The 24,229-nt window shown below is 58.8% G+C and overlaps 1 protein-coding gene across 1 annotated transcript in view; it reads right to left on the bottom strand.

Annotated features, from left to right (window-relative positions):
* Positions 1 to 15,087, bottom strand: part of PRKCZ (protein kinase C zeta) — a 100,858-nt gene extending 85,771 nt beyond the window's left edge. The window contains exons 1-4 of the mRNA XM_060088834.1: positions 15,017 to 15,087; positions 10,140 to 10,261; positions 9,070 to 9,159; positions 7,310 to 7,360 (exon numbers count right to left, since the gene is read on the bottom strand). Coding sequence (XP_059944817.1) covers positions 7,310 to 7,360; positions 9,070 to 9,159; positions 10,140 to 10,261; positions 15,017 to 15,087 — 334 coding nt within the window. The remainder of the gene's footprint in view (positions 1 to 7,309; positions 7,361 to 9,069; positions 9,160 to 10,139; positions 10,262 to 15,016) is intronic.
* Between the last annotated feature and the right edge of the window lie 9,142 nt (positions 15,088 to 24,229).

Here is a 24,229-nt window from a genome sequence, read left to right as displayed (position 1 = left end):
TAAATGCTTTTCTTAAAAAGTAAGAAAGATCTCAGGGCTTCCCTGGTGGTGCAGTGGTTAAGAATCTGCCTGCCAACACAGGGGACACGGATTCTAGCTCTTGTCCGGGAAGATCCCACATGCTGTGGAGCAGCTAAGCCCTTGGGCCACAACTACTGAGCCTGCACTCTAGAGCCCGTGAGCCACAACTACTGAGCCCACATGTCTCAACTACTGAAGCCCGCGCACCTAGAGCCTGTGCTCCGCAACAAGAGAAGCCACTGCAATGAGAAGCCCGCGCGCCACAGCGAAGAGTAGCCCCAGCTCACCGCAACTAGAGAAAGCCCGCATTCAACAACAAAGACCCAACGCAACCAAAAATAAATAATTTTTTTTTAAAGTAAGAAAGATCTCAAATCAACAGCCTAACTATACAACTTAAGAAACTAGAAAAACAAATTAAACCCAAAGCTAGCAGAAGGAAATAATAAAGATTAAAGCAGAGATAAACAAAATAGAGAATAGAAAAACAATAGAGAAAAATCAGTGAAACCATTTTTGTTGAAAAGATCAACAAAATTGACAAACTTTTAGCTAGATGGACTAAGAAACAAAGGAAAGGCTCAAATTACTAAAATCAGACATGAAAGTGGGAACATTACTACTGATTTCACAGAACTCAGTAAGAGAATACTATAAACAACTGTACACCAACAAACTGGATAACCTAGATGAAATGCACAAATTCCTAGAAACACAGAATCTACCAAGACTAAATCACTAAGAAACAGACAATCTGAATAGACCTATAACTAGTAAGGAGAGTGAATCTGTAATAAAAAAAAAAAAAAAAGCTCCCCGACAAAGAGCAGTCCTGGACCTGACAGATTCACTGGTGAATTCTACCAAATATTTAAAGAAGAACTAACACCAATCCTTCTCCAACTTTTCCAAAAAACTGAAGAGGGAACACTTCCTAACTCATTCTAGGAGGTCAACTTACCCTAACGCCAAAGCAAGGCAGAGACTACAAGAAAAGGAGACGAAGGAGCAACGTCCCCTAAGAATACGGACACAAAAATCCTCAACAAAATACGAGCAAACCAAATCCAGCAGCATATTAAAAGGACTATGCACCATGACCAAGTGGGATTTATTCTTGGAATAAAAAGACGAACAATCAATCAATGCGATGAAGCACATTAACAGAACAAAAGAAAAACATGCGGATCTTCTCAATGGATGCAGAAAAGGCACTGGACAAAGTAGAAAATCCTTTCACCATAAATATATTCAACAAACTAGGAACAGGAGGTACCTGGTATGTTTTTTCCCATACTACCAAGCTATTAACTCAATTCTGACACCATCTCCCTGCAGGTAGCGTCAGAGCCCACAGGTTAAGGGCTCAGTCCTACCAGACTGCCCACCACCCCACTTCAGAGGCCAACGGCCAGTCCAGGTTGACACCTGGGCTTCTGACCCACGGCTATAGATTGGAGGCTCACCACCCCCTCCTCAATTCGATTAATTTGCTACAGCAGCTCACAGAACTCAGAGAAACATTTAACTGCCCAGATTAATTCAGGAACAGCCAGTAGGAAGATGCACAGGGCGAGGCATGGGGAAGGGGTGCGGAGCTTCCACGCGCTCCAGGAGCCACTCCCCCAAATCTGACCTGAGAGCTCTCTGAACCCCATCCTTTTGGGGTTTTAAGGAGGCTTCATTGCATAGGCACAATTGATTAAATCATTGGCCCTAGTTGGAGATTAGTTCAACCTCCTGCCCCTCACCCCTCCCTGAAGGTCAGGGGGTGGGACTGAAAGTTCCAAGCCTCTAATCTCTTAGTCTTTCCAGTGACCAGCCCCATCCTGAGGGTATCAGGGCCCCCACCCTAAATCACCTCCTAATGAATGACAAGACACTCCTATCACTCAGGAAATTCCAGGGGTTTTAGGAGCTCCTTGCCCTAAACTAGGGACAAGAACCACATACATTTCTCATACCCTAGAAGGAAACCAGGAAACCACCTCAATACAAGAAAAGCCATACATGAAAAACCCACAGCAAACATCACACTCAATGGTGAAAGACTGAAAGCTTTTCTTTCAAGATCAAGGACAGACAAGGATGCCCACCATCACCATTTCTATTCAACAGAGTACTAGAGGTTCTAACCAGAGCAGCTAGGCAAGAAAAAGAAATAAAAAGCATATAAATTGAAAAGGAATAAGTAAATTATCTCTGTTCACAGACGACATAGAAAACTGATTCCACAAAAACACTGTTAGAACAAAGAAAGTCAGCAAAATGGCAGGATACCAAGTCAACACATAAAAATCAGTTGCATTTCTATATCCTCACAATGAACAACCCAAAAAGGAAATTAAAAACACAGTTCCATTTATATTAGCATCAAGAATAAAATACTTAAGGATATATCTAACAAGGAAGTGATAGACTTGTACACTGAAAACTATAAAACAGTGCTGAAAGAAATTAAACAAGACACAAATAAGTAGACTGACATCTCATGTCTATGGATTAGGAGAGTTAATATTGTTAAGATATCAATACTACCCAAAGTGATCTGAAGAGTCAATGCAATCACTACCAAAATCCCAATGATGTTTTTTGCAGAAAAACATCCTAAAATTCTTATGGAATCTCAAGGGACCCAGAATAGCCAAAACAACCTTGAAAAAGAACAAAGCTGGAGGACTCACACTCCCTGATTTCAAAACTTACTGCAAGGCTACAGTAATCAAAACTGTGGTACTGGCATAAAGACAGACATATAGACCGATGGGATAGAATAGAGAGCCCAGAAATAAACCCGCACACATATGGTCAAATGATTTCCAGCAAGGGTGCCAAGACCATTCAATGGGGAAACGACACTCTTTTCAACAAATGGTGTTGGGAAAACTGGATATTCACATGCAAAAGAACAGAGCTGGACCCTCGTCTAACATCATATGCAAAAGTTAACTCAAAATGCAGCAAAGACCCTAAACGTAAGATCTAAAACTATACAACTCTTAGAAGAAAACAAAGGACAAAAGCTTCCCAACGTGGGATTTGGCAATGATTTCTTGGACATGACACCAAGGCACAGGCAACAAAATAAATAGACAAATTGCACTTCATGAACATCTTATAACTTCGTGCATCAAAAAACACCATAAACAAAGTTAAACAAACAAAAAAACCCTCACAGAATGGGGGAAAATGTTTGCAAATCATATATTTGAAGTGGGGTTAATATCAGAATATGTAGAGAATTCCTAAAACTCAACAGCAACCAAACAAACAACCCAATTCAAAATGGGCGGGCTTCCCTGGTGGCGCAGTGGTTGAGAGTCCGCCTGCTGATGCAGGGGACACGGGTTCGTGCCCTGGTCCGAGAGGATCCCACATGCCGCGGAGCGGCTGGGCTCGTGAGCCATGGCCGCTGGACCTGCGCGTCCGGAGCCTGTGTTCCGCAACGGGAGAGGTCACAACAGTGAGAGGCCAGCGTACAGCAAAAAAAAAAAAAAAAAAAAAAAAAAGGGCAAAGAACTTGAGTAGACATTTCTCCGAAGAAGACATACACGTGGCCAACCAGCACATGAAAAGAGGCTCAACATCACTAATCATTAGGGAAACGAAAATCAAAACCACAGTGAGATGTCACCTCACACCCACCAGGATGGCTACTATCAGAAAACCAGAAAACAACAAGCATTGGTGAAAATATGGGGAAATTAGAACCACTGTGCATTGCTGGTGGGAATGTAAAATGTTGCTGCCACTGTAGAAAACAGTATGGCAGTTGCTCAAAAAATTAAAAATAGAACTACCATATGACCCAGCAATTCCATTATTGCATGTGTACCCAAAAGAATTGAAAGTAGGGTCTCAGAGATATTTCTACACCCATGTTCATAGCAGCATTATTCAGAGTAGCTAAAACACAGAAGTGACCCAAGTGCCCATGTCAGATGGATAAACAAAACGTAGTCCGTCCATCCATACAATGGAATATTATTCAAACTTAGAAAGGGAGGAAATTCTGACACCTGCTCCAACGTGGATGGACCCTGAGGACACGATGCGGAGTGAAATAAACTAGACACAAAAGGACAAATTCCGTGTGATCCCGCTTCTGTGAGGTCCCTGGAGGAGCCACACTCACAGAGACAGAAAGTAGGAGGGTGGGGCCGGGGGCGGGGGGAGGGGGTGGGCAGTGAGTGTTTCATGGGGGCCAAGTGTCAGTTTGGGAAGATGAGGACGTTCTGGAGACGTATGGTGATGATGGCTGCACAACAATATGAATTCAGGTTATATCAATGAACTATACACTTAAAAATGGTTAAGATGATAAATTTATTTTATGTGTATTTCACTGTGATAAAAAAATTGGGGGAAGAAAAGGACTGAAGTTCTGATACACGTTACAACATGGATGAAGTTCAAAAACATCACGCTAAGAAGCCAGTTACAAAAGACCACATATCATATATTCCATTTACATGAAACGTCTACACCAGGTAACTCTGTAGAGATGGCGCCGTTTGGTGGCTGTCGGGCACTGAGCGGAGAAGCTGTGACTGCTCGTGGGCACGAGGTTTTCTTCCTGAACGCGCTTCAGAAACGGCAGAGGTGGTGAATCTACTAAATGCCACTGAATTGTTCAGTTTAAAGTGGTTAAAATAGCACATTTTATGTTAGGTGTACTTTACACCATTTTTTAAAAACCCTATAGAACCTATTAAATTCAGGCTGACAACCTGCACAGAAGGTGCTGGAAGGGGCTTTGCTGCCACAAACACAGACCCAGCCGGACATGCCCAGGTATGACCTCGAGGCTGCATCTCTGCCGCGTGTCCCTGTCTGGCTACCGCCCGTCAGACCCGCCAGCATCTGCACGCGGTCCTGACCCAGGTCAAGGGTGCCATTTGTCCCACCGGCCTGACCCTTCTCACTCGCCCAGCCTTGGCAGTGAACATCAACGCCCACGCAGGTGCCAGGATCACACCTGCACCCGGGCCCGTCAGGGGACCAGCGCAGGGCCGTCCTAACTGCCCAAGGGCAGCGTCACGATCGAGCTGGACGAGCAGAGCCAGGGAGGGGACGCCACCCCTACCCTCCGTCAGCGGAGAGGCTGCTGGAATGTTCCAACAAAAGCGAGTGGCCTGGAGCATGGAGCCGCCCCTGGTGAGCATCTCAAGGACCTGCTTGCGAGTGGGGATGGCCCCACATTCTCCGCATTCCCCCGTGGTGATGCAGCCCCTGCCCACGCGTCAGCCCACGTCACCCTCCGTCAGCCCACGTCACCCTCCGGCAGCCCACGTCACCCTCCGGCAGAGACCCTGTGACCCCCACGACCCCAGGAGGGCACCGCATCGGCTGAGCCGACCCCCATCACCATCCCCTACATGAGGCCCCAGACAAGGCGGCGTCCACGTGGGGATGAAGCCAGGAGGGCACCGAGTCAGGGACAGAATGGGCAGGCCTGAGGCCCTCGGGGCGGCACTGCCGGGGCCCTGGCCTGAGCTGATGGCCGGGCAGCCGGAGACCGAGATGCAGAGATGCTTGGGCGACCCCCATGCCGCGGGCCAGCACGGGCTGCTGGCGACAGCTCTGGGCAGACAGACAGCCTGTCACTGTGGTTGAGAGCCATCAAGGGGGCAAAGAAACGAGCTGGGGGACCCCTCGTACAGAGCACAGTGGAGGAGACCCTCCTTCCAGCTGGAAGGTCTACCTTATTTTATCCTTTTATGTGTCTGAAAAGACAACGTGAACTATCAAAAGTGTGCCCTTTCCGTGAGACATAGGTACCCCGGGGCGGGGGGTCACGGGGAGGGGCAGCCCTGCGGGGCATGAGGACCCCCGGGAGGCCCACCTGCCTCCGAGCCCCCCACCGACGAGCTCCTCTCTGGCTACCTGGGGCTCCTGCGGGTGGGCTTCTGCTCCCAGCTGGCCGCACTCCCCACCCCCTCAGTGTCCTGCCTTGACCCACGTCCTGGCAGGTCCAAGGGCCGCTCGCAGTGAAACCGCACTTGCGCACAGGAGCCTGCTGACCTGGATGGGGCGGGCGGCGGCCAGAATGTCTTACCTGTGGGACTGACTCCCCCCCGCCCGCCTTCTCAGGGCGGCTTCCAGGCCTCAGAATCTCCAGGCTCGCCCCCCACCTCTGGCTTTATCTACCACCAGCAGACATCTGCCTCCCAGCCAGGACGCACTGGGACTGCTCACCCTCCCCCCAGCCTTCCCAGACCTGCCCCTCACATCCGCCCCCAGGGGCAGCACCTCCCGCCCGGCCCCTGGGCTGCTGCGGCCTCTTCAGACTGCCTGATCCACTCCCGCCAGGACTCCACGATCGGGGTGTCTCCATGGCCTTGCTGACTGCTCCTCCAGGGTCCCCTGTTCTCTTTGGGAGACCCCAAGGCCCGGCCCTCTTCACCGGCCACACCCTCCGTGGCCTCAACAACCTCCTCTATGCTAAGGGCTCCCAAATCTCTCTTCAGCCCTGACTGCTCCCCGAAATGCAAGACTCATGCACCCAAGTGCCCACTCAACAGCTGCACTGGGTCTGACAGACCACAGACTGAGTCCAGCCTCTGCTCAAATCTGCTCCCAGCCCACACAGGACGCTGCTGGCACCCAGAGGCCGGGCCCAGGGACCTGATCCGGAGCCCACCCTGGGACCCCCTGCTGGCAGGAGGCCGAGCCAAGTCCCCCTAACTGAACAAGCAGCCCCCGTGGTCCAGAGCCCCTCAGCACCAGGCCAGGGCCCGAGGAGGGTCTGGTGATCGGTGTAAAGTTTCTCTTACGCCCCATCCAGTGGGGGCCCTGCCCTGAAAGACAAGGCAGGGCATGCTGTTCAGGGTCGGGGGCCTCCGGGGCGTGGTCAGAAGCTCTCCTCTGACCCACGGGCCCTGGGACTTCATCTTCAACCAACAGACCTGCCGTGGAGGAGGAACGGATGCCTCCCTGGGGGGCCCAGTATGGACTGGGAGGGGCCGATGACCAGGTCTGGGGGTGGCCGCAGCTGGGACAGACACATGGGAGCAGTGTCCAGCCATCCCAGCCAGGGCCCTTCCCGCCGGGGGACATCAGGGCTTCTCCTGGGCTTTACCTCATGGCACCAGTGACCAAGCCGGTGCCCTGTCTGATGGTGGATACAACCCTAGCCAAGGGCGAGGACACCAGTGAAAAGCCCACACGAGGCCACACCAGCTGCCCGCACCTAAGCCTCGGGCCACCAAGCTCCTTCCTTCCCCGCCTCGCAGAGCAGACACGTCAACCCATCACCGTGACACATGATGGGAGAGGCAGTACTCACTGTCTTCTCCTGGACAGGGCATGCCTGGCTCCTCAGGGATGCTGGGGAAAACTGCACAGAGAGGGAGAGAGAAAGAGAGAGAGCGTGTCAGTGCCCACTGCGGCCTCATGAGAAGTCCTGCTTGGAGTCAGGCTGCCCGTAAAGCCCCCGTTGCGATGAGAGCCTGATCTTGGGAGATGCTCATCAAGGCGAAACCTTGGAAACCCAGCACATGGATGTGTGCCAAACTCCCCTTGATGAGACACGGAGCTGCACGGAATAATTCAGGGGAAAAAGCAACCAGAGGGGTCTAGAGAGCAGAGCCGTCCCAGGAGGACTCCTGATGTGTACTGGTAAGTCCATATGGAAACGGGGAGGAACCGAAAGTCCCTTGAAAACTGACTTTTGAAAGCACATTTCGTTCCACTTCTTTACACTCAAAATGGAGTTCAAAATTAAGCGTGTTAAAATATACCCGGGGCTTCCACAATAAGTTACTAGAAAAGAAGGTTAAACGTATTAAAACCTAGCTAAAATGACCTTTTTCTTAATCTAGAAAATAGAGTGAATTTTGAAAGTACCAAACCTTTTTCACTGTTGAGTCAACACAGACGTGCTAACCACCACCACGCAGTGGACGAGCGTAGGTTTGACATTTAATCCACGTTCATACAAAGGGCTACAAAAACTAGGTATTTTAACCAAACACTAGTCCAGCGTCAGAGAGAACGAGGGTCCGACAGAAAACCGTGGACAGGGGCTTCCCTGGTGGCGCAGTGGTTAAGAATCCGCCTGCCAATGCAGGGGACACGGGTTAGAGCCCTGGTCCGGGAAGATCCCACATGCCGCGGGGCAGCTAAGCCCGTGCGCCACAACTACTGAAGTCCGCACGTCTAGAGCCCATGCTCCACAGCAAGAGAAGCCACTGCAACGAGAAGCCCGCGCACTACAACGAAGGGTAGCCCCCGCTCGCCGCAACTAGAGAAAGCCCACGCGCAGCAACGAAGACCCAACACAGCCAAAAATACATTAATTAAATTTTTAAAAAAAAGAACACTGTAGATGGTTTCGTGCGCCGGTCCTGGCTCTTGGGCTCAGCCGTCCGCGGCCCCCGCCTGACTATAAGCTGCACCAGAAGTGGATGCAGAGCAGCAGGGCGGCCACAGCTGCCAGAACTATGTTCTCTCTGCAGACACCCTGCAGAACCCCAAAGTGCTGGGGGGCACAGTCTGAAAACCTGCGATTTAAAGACGATACTGACACGATAGCAAGGAACACCTCCCGCCACTCAATTTCTACCCCGCGCTGAGCTTAACCAGCGGAGGAAGGCTGTGAGCTGCAGAAGGCCCCGGGGAGCGTCTTGTCCGCCCCGGGGGAGGGTCTCGTCCACCACGGGGCGGGGCTGTTCTGCTGTCCCTGCTCTGCCTGCAGGCACGCAGGCCCCGGAAAGGTGGGGGCAGGTGAGCGATGCCGCCCCCAGGAAACGAGGGCAGTGGGGGCTAACCACCTCCAGGACCCAGGCTTCTCCTTACACGTAAGAGCAATTTTATCTGGGTGAATAAAATGTAAGGGAAGAACCCCCATCGCATCCTGTTCCACATCCTTCCATCTCGGGCAGCCCAAGATCTTAAACCGCGATCCTCCATGTGGCTCCTGGTCTGACAAAGCGCCCACGCCCTCCCCCGCCCCCGCCTCCCCCACCCCAACACACACACACACACACCCCACCACCACCACCCCCTCCCCAGACCGCCGCGCGCGCGCCTCTGGCCCGCACTGACCATGAAGGATGAGCCCTTCGTCCTTGCGCTGACAGGACAGGCGGAAGGCCTCCTCCAGCTCCATCTGGGAGGACACAGTGCAGGGGTCACCTGGTGGACAAGAGACATGGATGAGGCCACCGCAGGCCCAAGGCAGAGGGGTTCACGGTGGCGGGCACCCGAGTTTGGGAGGGTCGTCTCACTGCTTGTGACCAGCTGCTCAGAGCAGAGCTGACCGGACCCAGAGCGGCCAGCCTGACCAGCAGGTCACCCCAGCCAGGGCCCGACATCAGAACCAGTCAAGCCCAGAAGGGCAATGAGTTCACCCACAGCCCGAGAAGGCCACACGGGGAGCTAAGGCGTCCTAGGTTTCCTGGCCAGGGTGAGAGTAAGCACACTCTTAGCCAGTCCTAGAGCAGAGGGAAGGGCTCCTTGCCCGCTGCGGCTGGACAGGGGCACAGATCCACAGCCAGCCAGCGCCCCACGTGGCCAGGCTCCAGTGGGAAGGGGCGCGGCTAGAGATCTGCCTGCCCCACGTCCAGGCTGAGAGCTGCCAGGCAGTTTCTCCTGGACAGTCTCCAAAAACCTCCGCTTTCTCCGAAGTGTGTCCGGCAGCAGGAAAGAAGAAAGGAGGGAGGGGGAGAGAGGAGGGAGGGAGAGGGAAGGAGAGATGGACCCTGGGGCCCCGGCCACCCTTACCCTCCCCACTTCCCCGAGAAAATGAAGCGCTCAGCTTCCGAATCACCCACCAGAAAAACCCGGGATGTGAGGAAGGAGGGTCATGTAAGGTGGGTAAGGAGCCGTGCAAGGTGTGGAGGAGACTCTGCAGCCTCTCCCTGGTGCCCAGACCAGAGCTGGCCTTGCAGGGGTGGGTGGCTCCTCCCCCAAGGGGCAGCTCACCCCCACCCCCCCACCCAGTTTGTCCACACACCTGTCGCAGCCTCTTCCCAGGAAAACAGCTTCCAACGACCCCAGTGGGGAAGCTGGTTAAATTTAACCAGTTTAATTCCAAGGTTGTCCATCTCCCCCCAGGAGGGGCTGCGCACAGATTCAGAGGTTTACAACCCGACCGACACGCGCCCAGGCACTACCTTCACTGTCCACCCACTTGAGGGTGAGTGGGTGGCCCTGGTGGAGGTGGCACATCTCCCGCACCTCCTCGCAGAGCTTGTCAAAGGTGGTGGCGGAGTCCAGGCTGGTGATCAGGATGTCCCTGGGGCAGAAAGGATGCACAGGTCTCACCACGGAGCATATTTAAGCCACATAAAGTACTGATGATTGATTAACAAAGTTATTGATCAAATAAATGAAGCGACGTTGTCCCCAAAGAGAGTATCACAGCCTCTCCCCAGAACCACTGCCCGCAGTCTACGTAAGTTACCACCACGAGTGCCCTTGTGCAGAAAGATCTATCTGGGTGCCTGGATGGGCCTCAGTGGGGCGGAAGGACCAGGGTGGGCGCGGCAGAAAGCACCGCCCACCCCCGGGGAGGCCGGGCAGACCTGCTCGGACATCAGGAGTGAGGCTGCCAGAGTGGTCACCCACGAAGGGAGGGGCGGCTGGACACAGCCTGTTCAGCTCAGGCCCACCGGCCTCATTACACCGCCCCCCAACCTCCACGGCGCCAACAGGGCCACGTCATATACCTTCAGAAGACGGGCACTGGGGGCATGGGGGCAGAGGCAGTAACCTATTAATCCAAGGCCGCAGCTTCTTGAAACCCTGGAGGGACCACTCGACTGCCTTTGGTGCAGCCACAACAGAATTCCAGGGTCCGTTTCTTGGAAAAGCCAGTCCCAGAATGTCACTGCCTTTTATCTTTTCATCCAAAATAGGGAAGTAGAAGCTGGATCACTGGAGACAGCTCAGGGATTCATGGTCAGCCTTTGAGGGCTGGCCCTTCGGGGGTGAGGCAAGTCAGCATGAGGGAAACGCTCGACCCCCCCTAGGATAGGGAGGGAGGGGCGTCCCCCACCATGCACTGTCCCCTCCCATCACCCACCACCCAAAGCAGGGATGGCACTGACTCGGGTATGCTTACTGAGACTCTGAGCAAGAACCACTTCAGAATATGCTCAAGTTTGGGGGAAATTTTGCCAGCATCTGACACCACAAGGGTGTGGAGCGTATGAAGGAAGATCTGAAACCTCCCGTACAAGAGAAATGCGGGGTCTGCTTGGCGCTAACACTGCTGGCTTCTGAAGTCTGTCAAACGTGTGTTTATAAAGAGTCTCTGCCCACCAGGTAACAAATCCAGGGCCACCGAGACCTGTCTGCTGGGCGCCCACTACAGCTGGGGCCCGGCCCACGGGTCACTCACCCTTGCGGGTGGGGGGATATGGCCCCCAGCCACCCACCCGTTCTCGTTGGAACTGGCCCCATCTGCTCACAGACCCACAGCACCTGCCCCGGGGCCCCGAGCTCACCACAGCCTGCGACATCTTGGCAAACCAAGGCACAGAGGGCTCACATGGCTCATCAGTGGGGTCCCCAGAGATCAAGCCCCCATCGCACCCACCCCATCATCCTGGGGTCACCCAGACTTGGTACCCACGCTGCCCACACTCGCCAATGACCCAGCATCCACCAGTCCCCCTGCCACAGGGAACTCTGGAAGTCAGTCTGCCATCCCTTCACCTTTGACCTCTCCCTGCCCCATGACCCTCCCCCGCAGTTCTGCCCCCACGTGGCAGCTAGTCCCCCACCCCCCAGCATTTCAGGGCCTAGAGTTCAGGTGGGCAGCTCCCCAGTGGTTTGGAGGCGCCCCTGGGCCCCAAGCTCATCACCCAGTGACAGCACTGCAGCTCTTCCCTCTAACGCATGACCTTGGCACCAGTGGGGAGGGACTGTCCCAACCCCTGGCCAGACCCCTGACTACCTCCCCCAATGTCATCGCAAACCCGAATCAAGCGGCATCTCTGAGCAAAACGGGATCCTGAGGCTGCCTGCTCAGGGGCGCCAAGACAGAGCCCAGGGCTGGGGCAACAGCCTGCTGGACGGCCCCTCCCAGGACTCCTGGGTCTGCCCAAGCCATGCACCCAGGCCCGGGCTTTGCACACAGCAGGCCCTCAATAAGAGTTCTGGAAGACAAGCTTGAGCTGCAGAGAAGGAAGATCCAGCCAAGTTGTTCCTGTGAGCTCAGAAAAGCGGGCAGAGCAGGGTCTCCAAACCCAGCATGCATCACCTGGAAACCCCCTGAAACCACAGAAGCTGCCGGACCCCCAGACCCACCCTCAGAGTCTGGTGACTGCTCACCCTCCAGAGGCCCAGCTGGTGAGGGGGAGACTGTGATCTCAAGCCTCTGGAGGGCCTGGGGCAGGGAGGGGAGGGGATGGGAAAGGGCGACGGGGAGAAGGCATCCCCCCCAGTGGGGGCGGCTTACGATCCCTGCTGACGACCCCCTATTTTTAAGAATAGTGTCTCCACATCTGATATTCAGTTCTTGGAAGATGCTGGAAACAAATGGATGACTTGGAGCTGGAGGATGATGAGGGTGACCCAGACCACAACCCTGCTGACCGGGAAAGTGACCTGACCGAGTAACAGACTATCCTGTCTTCAGAGAGGCGTGACTGCCACAGCACCTGCGGCTGTGCTAAGAGGGTGTTGAGTTTCCTTTCTTTTTTTCTAAGAAAAAATAATTTTCAGGAGAATATTCTTCTGACGGCTTTCAGCATTGAACTTAATACGCTGATCTTAAAATTTCAAAAAAAAAAAAAACAGAATAGTGTCTCCCATGTATCTGACCCTCAGCTCCCGGCCCTGCTGCTTTAAAATAACCTGCAGTGGCAGCACAGGGACAGAATTTCACTGGGACTCACGGGGCTTGGATAAGTGAGTGCGGAGCGCAGCGGACACTTTCCGGAGCCAGTATCAGGTCGACGCCCGCTGAGGACTGTCTCCCAACTCAGACGCCAGACTCTCTCCTCCCGGGGAGAGGCGCCAGTCCGGAGCACTTCAGGGAAAGCACCGGGAGGCGGGAGGCGCTGGGATCGAGGAGGAACGCTCAGCCGGGGGCAGAAATGAGGAGGGTGGGGGGAGAGAAGGAAGAGTGGGAGAAGGAGGGGAGGAAGCCGCAGCTGGGAGGGGGAGGGAGGAGGGGGAGGGGACTGCCAAGGGGCAGAGGAAAGGGGAGGAGGGGGGAGGGGAGGAGAGAGGAAGGAGGGGAGGTTGGGAAGGGAAAGAAGAGGGAAGAGTCTAGGGTGTGGCCTCATCGGCCGGGAAACCAGACTCAACAGGTCACATTTCCCCCGGTAACCAAAGCGCTCTCCAGGGGCCCAAGCCCGGGGAGGGGACGGACAGGCAGCTCAGCCAGAACTCCCTGGGGCTCCCTGAACTCTGCCCACGACAACTGCCTGGTCCGCCTTCCACCCCTGGCGCAGTGCCTACTTGAATTCGTCCTGGGGGAAGGCTGGGGGTCTGGTTCTCACCTGCCCCCTGGCCTCTCCGGGTGTGGACTTCCTCTCACTAAGGCTCAACTCTGATTTTCAGTCACTTGTTGCTCAATTCCATGGTTCCAGGCAGGGAAGAGGACTGTCTCTGCCGTATGACAGCCACTCCTTACCCTCAGCGAGCCAGGACCCTCGGACCAGCCGAGGCCCAGGACCTGGCTGACACCTCACCAGCTTCAGTTTGCAGCCCACCTTGCCAGCCAAAAGACAAGACCCCCTCAGCCTCTTCAGATGGGCTAGCCAGTCATTCCCCCCCCCCACCAGAAATCCTTCTTCTGGGGCACTGCCACCAATTCCCCTTGCTGCCCCCCTCCACTGCGTTCCCAGGTGGTCAGGCTGAGGACAGCAAAGAGGGCAGGAGAGGCCTGACAGACACCCCAAAGAAGCTGTGCTCACCAGCTCGAGCCCGAAGCCCCTCCTCCGGTGCCCCTACAGCCGAGACCACCAAGTTCATCTGCGGGGCCAAGGTCCGCTCCCCTCCCCACTCCCCGAAAGAGGCGACCCTGGGAGCAGCCAGGTCCGATCTGGGGGCTCCCGGAGACCAACACCAGTGGAAAGAAGCAGCAGCAAAGGCTCCTAGTTCTCCGACCTCAGTCTGCACTGAGCGCGCAGCGCGGTCCCGGCCTCTGGGCGCAGCCCCTCCCCCCCCCCCCCCAACCCAGGGCTGTCCCGACGCGACCGAGAATCCAGCGAGCGCTCTCTGGGCCGGGCCAGGCGCTCCGGTCACTGACCCCTGTGGGCGCCGGCTCGCCCCATTTCACAGGGAGGCAGGTCGAATCCAGGCGCCGAGCGCGGACGCAGGGCCCCCGCTCTTCCAGGCGCCCTCCATTCGCGCGACCAGCCGGCTCACCGCACCTGCCCTTCACCCGGTCATGAAACGGTTCTGAAACTGAGACCTGCTCGGGTACATTGGAAAAAGTTTAGGAAAACCTCGGTTTTTAAAACCTGCCAGCCATCTTCACAATCTGACAAAAACTTTCGTCCTTACAGGTTGTGGCCTGAATGTTTCGGCCAACTTTCCAGGGAGAGTGTCAACACAGGGCCCGGGGCTGCGGGGCGTGCCAGACGCCCGCCTCCCCTCCGGGCAAGTCCCAGCCCAGGAAAATATCGTCGGGGCGGGGAGAGACCCGCATGGCCGCGCGCTCCGAGCTGGGCCCGGCGACCCCGAGCTAGGGCGCCGGGGGGCCAGGCCTACCCCACCCTGCCCGCGAACTTCCCCGCCGGTGACGTTCGAGTGCGCCCGGAGCGCCCGCTTCGCCCGCGGCCGCCTCCAGGCGCTGGCGCCTCCGGACCTCCCGGGAGGCCCCTGGGCCCGGAGGGGCCTCGCTGTCCCCTCCCTCCCGCGCCACGCCCGGCTGCCCCCAGCCCTTGGCCTCCCGAAGCTGCGACGACACGGTCGCCGACGGCCGGCGCTGTCGGGGGCCGCTCCCCGCGCCCGGCTCCGCCCTCGGCCCCGCCGCCTCGGCGCACACGCCCCCCGCCCCGGCCGGGCCCTGCCGTCGGGCGCTCGCGCTCACCCGCTGTAGTGCGCCTTCAGGCGGACGCGGCCGCCGCTCCCGTCCATCTTGCGGCCGGTCCTGCTGGGCATGGCGCGCTCCGCCGGCCGCCGTCAGCGCTGCACCCCGGACGCTCGGGCCATGGCGCGGGGCCCCAGCGGCCGGGCCGGGGCGCAGGTGGGGCAGACGGCGGAACGCGGAAGGGAGCGCGCGGTGCGGGGACCGAGGAGCACCGGTCCGGCCAACCCCGCGGAACTTAGCGGCAGGCGGGGCAGGGCGGGGCGGGGAGGGGGCGCGGCCGGCGCGCGCGCGCCGGTGGGGGCGCGCACGGAGTCCGGCGTCAGGCCTCGCGGGGGGCGGGGGGTGTCCGAACATGGCCGACCCGAGGCCTAGCCGGCGGCCAATCGGCGGGGCGGGCGGTCCCGAGGCGGAGGCGGTGGCACCTGCGGCCAATGAGGTTGAGGAGGGGCCGCCACCTGGGCCAATCCCCGGGGGACCCCGCGGCCGCAGCCCAATGGCGCGGCGCGGGGCGGACTACCTGTCGGGCGGGGCACGGCCCCACCTGGGGCCAATGGGGGCGCGCGCGGCCCGGCTCTGCCCGGCAACCGACGCCCCAAGTCTGCCCCGCGCGCTGGCCCCTAGGTGAAGTGGGCTCCCGGGGCCGCGGTTCCCAGGTGGGGACCCTGCGCTGCGCGCCCCGGGAACTTGTTGGAAATTCAAGCCTTCGGCCCAGCCCAGACTCGCTGAATCGAAACTCCAGCAGTCTGTGCTAACAAGCCCGGGTAAATCGGGTGAACGCGAGTCTGCGAGCCGCTGGGCTAGGGGACAGCGGGGACGGGTCGCCCGTGACGAGTGCGGCTCGCCGCTCAGACCCTGGATTCCGAACGGCGCTCGGACCGCGTGACCCGCGTCCGGCCAGCCAACAACTGCGGAGACAGACTGCGAGGAGCAGAGAACCCAGCGAAGGTCACGGGCGGCAGGTCCGGGCCCAGTGGGTTCTCCCGGCCGCAGCCGCCCTCCTCCTTCTGCGGGAGGTTTGTCGACACTCGCTAGCCTGCTCCTCTGCTGCAGTTCACTCCTCGGTTCGGGACAAGGAGGCTGCGTTGGTCCAGCTCGCCCGTGACCTTCACTTCTGAATCCACATCCTCTCTGGGTCTTATTAACACCGTGCGTTTGTTCCGGACTGTCGCCTTGGAATACTATCCACGCCCCCACGCACCAGGTGCCTGCATCCTGGGCCCATCCCTTGCTGGTTGCATCCACAGGGGCCCAAATCTTCAGTCTGTGGGACCTCAGCTGGGCACCAGGTGCACACCCCGGGCTCAGAGATCTACAGACCCCTCATCGCTGCCGCCCCCGCCAAGGCCTGTCCTACTCTGGGCCACACCTCTGTTGCCTCCCTCCCTTTCCCCACCCCACCCCACCCCATCCCGCTGGCCACCTCTGACCCCCCCCACTCCAGTCCCGTCTAAGCCTTCACCACTCTTCACCTGGCCAGTTGTAAAGATTTCCCATTCATTCTTTCATTCCACAGAGCTTCCTGGCGCCTCCCAGTACGGGGTGCTGGGTGTCCCTGGAGAACCACATGGACACAGTCCCTATGGTCATAGGACGCATATTCTCCCTAGAGATGGACACAGAGAAACCTGTTGACAGCCCACCTCTCACCTATTTAGGGTGCTGTGAACTCTCCGTCCTAATAGAAAACAGAACTCTCTGCACCGCGCAGCCGTCCACCCACCTGCCCATTTCTCTGCTCTTCTCTACAACAAACCCCTGCCCAGAGCTTTCTGCAGCCCTTGTCTCCACTTTATCTTTCCTGCCACTTTCTCTGAGGCCACTGTCACTACCACCTCCTGTGTTTTGAGTCCAGTGGCCAACTGCCAGCCGTTTCTGAATTGGCCCTTGGCAGTGTCCTCAGCCTAGGACGCTGCCGTCTCTTCCTTGAGCCTCTGCCGCTTTCTCGTCAGCCTCTGAATGCGTCCCCACCGCTCCCGCCTCAGTCATGGGTGCTTCTCAAGCCCTTGAGCTGCTCGTGTCCACTTAGGGCTCGAAGTACCATCCCAAGCTCAGATGGCCCCGCTGGGCTGATTCCCCTACCATCACACCTCTCACCCAGCCAGAGCTCCCTGACGTGCCGTCCTCCACCTCAGGGCGCCCACCCCTTCTTTCCTCATTCTCACCTCAAAACTCCTGGGGCTTCCTTTGCTTCCTCTCCCTCTTACACCCAGCCCACCACCATCTGCAGATCCTGGCAGCTCCAGATTCCTGCCGTGTCGACCACCTCCACTGCCGCCATCTGGTCCAAGCCTCCAATTCCCTAAAACCTAAGTCCATCTGTGTCCACCTCTCTGGTGTTCAAGACCTGCAGGGGTCTGCGTCGTCCTCAGGGACCCCAGGCCTTTCTGCCCGGTCTCCCGCCAGCCTCACTGTGGCTCTTTCCACACCGGTCCCCTGGCTCCCTCCTGGCTCAGGGCCTTCGCATGTGCTGTGGCACCTTTGCCCATACCCACACTTCCCTTGAGTCTCTACTAACATCCACGTTAGTCTGCTCCCGACCCCACCCCGTGGGCACTCCTCCACGCCCCGGCATGGGCACCGAGCTCCCTGGCTGTCAGGTGCATGTGGAAGGAGAGGGGTCCGAGGGTTTGTCACGTGAGGGGAGCAGGAACCTGCAGCCCAGAGGTGTGTGTGGGATGCAGTGCCCTGTGCCAGCCCCTCACCTGGCCCCGTGGCCAGCACTGTGGCTGTGTTGCCTGGGCCACCGGGAGCCCAGCCTGGCAAACGACCTTGGGCACGTCCTGATGGGCAGAGAAGAGCCAGACATCCCACAGCACCACCCCCGCCCCCATCCCCCCCACCCCACCCCCGCATTCTGACTTCCTGCCTCAGAGTGTGGTGAGGGCAGAGGAGGAGGGGCCAGGGGGTCCAGTCCTTGATGCCCTCTTCCCCCTGCTGGCAGCATGGTCTAGCAAGGGTCCCTTCTCTGGGCACCATCTCCTGGACATGCCCCATCCAAGGCCCCACCGGACACAAGAGCCCTTTCTAACCAGGGAAGCCCTGGTCAGGGTAGGAGCTCTGAGCATCCCAGGTGGCCCCGTGGGTACTGGCCGCCGCCTGCAGACCTGAGTGCCACATGGGACCCTCTGTCCTGGAGTCTGGAAGCTGGGTCACCCAGTACTGGTGAGGAAGTCCGAGGTGGGGCCGGTAGCTGCCTGCTCAGGGTCAGGTGGGTTTGCAGGGTGGGGCCTCTGTTCCCCATAGGGGTTGGGGGAGGAGAAAGGCGTATTCCAGGAGGGGGCGGTCCCCGACCATGTCTAGCCCCAGGCCCGGGTGAGGGCACATGGGTTGCCTGCGGTGCCCAGAACACTTCCCTGAGGCCGCCGGAGGGGGGAGGGTGAAGGACCCTCCCCCCACCAACAAGTTCTGCAAAACAACGACCTGCTGCCCAGGCCAGCAGACCCCCTCCAGAGGGCAGGGCCACTGAGCCATCCCTCTCAGGGCCTCGAGGACAGAGGGCTTGGTCCCGACTGAGCGACAGGCAGCTGTGCCTGCCTGGCATCCACTTCTCGCCCTGCATCCTGGCCACAGGCGTGGGGTGTTTGGGTAGTTGGGGTTGGGACCCCATCAGCCTGGGTCACTGCTGTATCCCGACTGCGTCAGGCATCTGGCACACCTGGAATGAATGAATGAATGAACGAATGGGTGAAGACCCCTCAGAAATGTTGGGACCCGTCGTCCTCCTAGGTCCCCGGGCCTGTTCTGGGGACCACCCGTCGGCAGGCTGCAGCATGATGATGTCACCTGGGGCGCAGCAGCAGTGACCCTTGGACGGAGGCGTAGGCTGGATGGACCCGCAAGGGGCCCGGCAGCTGAGGGTTGGTCCTTTTCACTCCGGGCAGTTTCTGTATTTCCCAATTTTCCACAAGGATCTCATATACTTTCATGATCACAAACACCTATTATTTCCAAAGTGAAAAGTACAAATGTGTGTTGTTATTAGCTGATTATAAAAGTGACAATGGCTCACTGTAGAGGTCCAACAGCACGGCAGGTGCAGGGAGAGGAGAACTTCCCCCTGCCCGGCCCCCCCAAACGCAGCCGGGCCTTCTGACCCTCCTGTCACCTGGGACCCAGGGCGGGGCTGCAGCCTGTGCATCCCACCCGCTGTGGGACCGCGGGGAGGAGGTGGGCAGGGCCGGCAGAGGGCAGAGTGGGGCGCCAGCGTGTGGCTCGCCCCCTGATTTTCTTTGTTAAATGTTCTTCGTGAGTACTTTCAACAACTTTGAGCTCCTCTAGGTGAAAGGTGAGGGGCAGGTTGAGTTTACGCTCGGTGAGCCTCGTCAGACAGAAGCAGAGGTCTCCCGTGGGGGTCGGTGGTCCCTCCTGAGGGGTCCTTCTCAGAACCCCGCCTGGGGGCCTTCCTCATCAAAGCTCACAGGCGGCATCTGTGCCGACTCAGCACTTGGGGCTGCCCAGGAAGAGGTGACTGCGGAGCCAGCATCTGCTTGGGCCCGTGGGGTGGGAGTGGGGGTTTGGGCATCCCGCCAGGGGTGACACCGACCCGGGCGGGGCCTAGCGAGGAGCACTCAGGTCGCAGGAGAGCCCGTGACACCCGCGGACAGGCTCTTGGCACGCGCAGCTGTGGGAGGGATGGGCCGCAGATGTTTCCTTTCTTCGTCTCCGATCTCGGGATTTGGAGACACTGGTTCGATGTCAACATTCGTTTCACCTGCTCCTTCATTTATTCAAGGGAGGTCGACTGCGGGCCGACTGGGCGCTGCACCCTGGCGGGGGACAGGTCACAGACCTGGCAGCTTGGTCGGAGAGAGCGAGGTCTGCCTAGGGCCCGGGAAGGGAGGCTGGCTGTGGGGCCTGAGGGCGGGAGGGGTGGGGCAGGAGCAGAGGGTCCGGGCGGCCTGAGAAAGGCCCTGGGGGCCCAGGGAGCAGGACGGCCTACGGCATGGGGCAGACCCCGGTGGGGGGGGGGGGCTGTGTGTACCCGAAGGGCTTCCTTCAGCAGAGGGTGACGGTTTCTCGCCCGGCACTGCCGGCATTTGGAGCAGGTGCGTCGCCGCGGCGGGGCCGGTGCCTTGCGGGGTGTAGAGCCGCATCGGAGCCCGCCCCCCGCAGGCGCCTTCCCGCGGGCGCAGTGCTGCGCGTGCCCGACAGAGGGCGCGGCGGGGACACGGCCGGAGGCTCGGAGCCGCTCGCGGGGTCCTGGGCGGGGCCGGAGGCCAGCCCGGGAGGGGCCGCTCCAAGGTCACCCCTCCGTGGGCCTCAGCCCTGTCTTCCCCCTGCAGTGGCGCGTTCTCAGCTTAACCGTCAGTTACACTGATGGTCCCTGTTTCAAAGCGCGGCGAGGCTTGTCTGCGGGTTGGACCCAGACAGACAGTCTCCGTGTGCGTGTGCCAGAGGAGGTGCTAGGAGAGGCCGCGTCCGCAGAGGCAGGAAGCGGGGACCGGGGGTTGCTGTGTCCAGGGCTGGAGAGGGGCTGGCGGGACCCTGACTGCTTGGCTGGGAGGGGCTGGAGGCTGCAGAGCCAGGCACTTCCTACACGTTCACGGCTGAGCCTCACACTGAACGGGTGAGGACCGCGAGGCAAGGCACCTCCAGGGTCAGACCCTGCGCCAGGCATCACCCCTAGGACGTGCCCCATTCTCTGGAGGAGGACACTGAGGGTGAGGGTGACCCAGTGCTTTGTCCAGGGTCTCAGGGCTGGGACCAGACCTGCCCAGGCCAATGGGGACAGGTGCACATCTCTCCTTTCAGGCCAGGGGTGCCCACAGAGCAGGGCCTAGGACAAGCAGGTCGGAGCACCATGGAGGGAGGCGCGCTTCCTGTCCTGTGGCCGCTGGGAAATGGAGTCTGTCCGGCTTTTCTGTCCCCAAGCCTGCCTGGGATTGTGTTTACAACCCAAAGCGAGCCTGCCTTGCCGGCAGCACCCCCAGAACGGTCACCATGGCAATACGGAGCAAGCGCTATTTTAGCCACAAGAGGCATCACAGGGAGACGCGGTGGCAGAGTCGAGACAGGTCCCCCACTCTCCGCCCGTGCTCCTCGCCCATCCTCGCCTGTCCACACCAGGCCACCTGCATCAGGACCCACCGGGCCGAGGAGCCACCGCCTCACTGAGCCCGCCCATCAGAGCGAGAGGCTGCGGCCCCAGGTGGGCGTGGCCTGAAGCCCAGCATTGCTTCTAAACTGCTTGTCGTTAACCCCAGCCTGGTGGGCGGGGGGGGCGCGCAGAAGACCCCCGTCCAGCAGGGGAGGTGCAGCTGGGACCACCTTCCAGAGACAAGTGCACAAAACACGTCTGCATCATTGGGTCCAATCATTCCACTTCTGGGAATCTGCTTTAAGGAAAACTGGAAATGCAAACGTTTGTAAACCAGCTGTCTCCATGTCAGCTGCAGGCTCAAACGTGGGAGGTGACCTGCCTGGCCACCGGCTCCGCACGACCTTTAGATGGAAAGTTGCACACTCACAGGCACGTACACATGCAACACAACACACAAGTCCATGCGTGTGCAGACACGTGCACACACCTGGGCTTGTGCTCACCCAGGCCAGGCAGGAGCAGCTCTGCCAGGACCCCTGCCGGGTGGCCCCAGAAACCAGCAGATGGAAGAGCAGGGCCCCGTCCAGCGGGAGGCTGTGTCCAGGCGCCTCTACCTGAGGAAAACGTCCCTGCTTCCCCACGCAGGGAGAAGATCACCGGGACCTTGTCACCGAGGGTCAGGAGCCTCCTGTGGACAGGGCCCTGGCTGCCGTCCCCAAGGGACAGCGAGCTGCACCCAGAGGCAGCCCTCAGCCCTCTCTGACCCCTGATGACCCTCGCCGTCAAAGAGCAGGTGGGGTTGACACCTGCTTTCAAGATGGGACTTCATTTCATCTCTGCACCTCCCACCTGGGTGGGTAGGTGGCTGAGGCTCTGCGGCCCTGGGAGATGCAGCACCTTCCAGGGTCCAGCGCAGATCCCAGGGCAGGCCCCTCCGTGCCCCATCTGCCCCCCCTCCGCACGGTGACCCGGGGGAGTCCCGAGAGCTGTGCCTTCAAGGTCACCCTGAGGGGAAGCCACCCAGCCTGGCCAGACGGTTCCCAGGACTGCTCGAAGGCCGGGCCTGTGGCGTGGGGCCCTTGGTACCTGGGAGAGGCAGGCTGCGGGCACCCCAGGCCAAGGACACAAAACCCACAGCTACCCCATCCAGGTGCTCCGGCACCTGGGCCCACCCAGGGAGGGGCCACCTTAAGGGAGGCAGCCTAGGTGGACGCCGCATGCACAGCGGGTTCCATTATAGGAGATGAACTTGAGGTCCAGTCACCAAGCATTTTATACCAGGCAGAAAACCCTGCCCCTTCCCCTGCGGGGACAAGTCCAAGCTGGGTGCGCAACAGACCTCCTTGGAGAGACAGTGCAGGACAAAAGGCAGGTAGCATCTTGCTTCTAAGATGTGCAGAGACCCAGAGTCCCGTGGAGAGCAGTCTCCCAGCGGGAAATCGGGACATCGCTTCCTGACTTGGCGGGACCCAGCAGGCCTCCAGGAGGGGTGTCCTGCCCTCGGTGTCCTGGCTGACGACCCTTCCAGGCCTCTGCCTTGTTGTCCTTCAGCTCCTTGGCCTCAGTAGAGCCCCAGCCTCTCTCGAGGGTCCCCTCACTCAGCCTCAGTGGACCAGGGCAGGCAGCCCAGAGGCTGGACCACCCGTCTGGTCTGATCGCACTGTCTGGCCTCGCCACTCCACCTCTAAATTGTGTTGAGTCCGGAATGGGGACAGGGGTGTCCCTTCTCCCGTGTGTCACACGCCACTTGCCATGCTGGTACATCAGCTCCCCGAAAATCAAAGCCCCGGGTGTAGTGTCTGCCGAGTTCCACGGCGTGAATTCACTGAACTTGGCACCAGGGAGACGTGTACACATCAGCTCCCGTGAGCCTGGGGGAGCCCCCTCCTCCTCCCCCATCCTCTTCTCCTTCCTGCAGCCCCCCGGGCTGGGAGAGGGGGGCTCTCGCATTTCTCAGGACCGACCCTCCTCCGCAGGGCAGCACGCCCTTCCCCACCCCCGGAGGAATAAGTCAGCATCTCCTAGAAGTGCCCTTGCTGTGCTCAATGGGACCTAAGAGACTGCAGGGAATTTTCAAGACACAGCCCGGATTGCAAGTGTACTGTCTTCGCTGCAAATCCTATTTCGAGTATCTAAGCCCAAACACTAACCTTTTGTGTGTCTCCTGTACCAGGCTAATCGCAGCCCAGGCAGACGTGAGCCTTGGGCCAACCAATAACTGTAAGTAGCACCTACCAAGCGGGACGAGGTACGGACCCGCTGCGGGTGCCTTTTAGTAATTATAGCAGTTAGTGTTCACAACAGCCACATACCATCGGTTCCCCATGTAACAGGTGACGGCCCCCGGGGCAGGTGGGTCACTTGCCCAAGGTTACATGACAGGCATTCAAGTCCGGAGCCCACACTCTCAGCCGCCGTGTGTACAGGACTTCTCAACCAAGGGGCCATACCTGGAGAGGCAAAACGCGCTCATTTTCCCCCAAACGGTCACCCTGTTACCCTGGGAATCCAGAACCTCCTGGTTGTAGCAGCTCTTGACGCCTGGGCCAGGTCCCCTCAGCTCACCTCCAACCTCAGAGCAGCAGGGGGACAGTCCCCGAGCTCACGGCCAGCGTTCCATCTCCGCCGCTGTCCCGCCTGGGACTTCCTCTGACCTGCTCAGCCTGGGGTGGGGCAGCCTGAAAGGGTGGAGGCTTAATGTCCCGGGGGCACCCTCGGCCAGGGGCGGGTTGGGGGGGAAGGGACCCGGCTGATCCACCCTCAGGACCGTGGTGAGGGGCCCCTCAGAGGGGCTGCGGGGGTGGAGACCCCACCCTGCAGAGACAGCTCAGTAACCACACTCCACTAGCTTTTCCTCCTCCATCTCCCCACCTTGCTTGCTCCTGTGTCCTGGGGTCACTTCCCAAGGTCGCCCCAGGCACTGAAGTCCCTGCACAGATGCTGCTTTTGGGTCTTGGAAGAGTCGTGGGGTTGCCACTCAGTGGTGTCATGACAACAGCCTGGCTTCGCTGGTGGAACATGGGAGGTGAGAAGAGGCCTGCACACCTCCCACTGCTGCGTCTGGAGCCGACTGTGGCCTCAGGGCAGGCATGGGGAGCCGGAAAGTTCTCCAGGCCACCCTGTCTCCTGCAGCAAGATGGCAGGGGGTGCTGACCATCAGGCCCCAGGTCCAA

This window comes from Mesoplodon densirostris, chromosome 2, assembly GCF_025265405.1.
Source record: "Mesoplodon densirostris isolate mMesDen1 chromosome 2, mMesDen1 primary haplotype, whole genome shotgun sequence".
NCBI lineage: Eukaryota > Metazoa > Chordata > Mammalia > Artiodactyla > Ziphiidae > Mesoplodon > Mesoplodon densirostris.
Note: the sequence above shows the minus strand (reverse complement) of the source record. Positions and strands in the feature narration are given on the sequence as shown.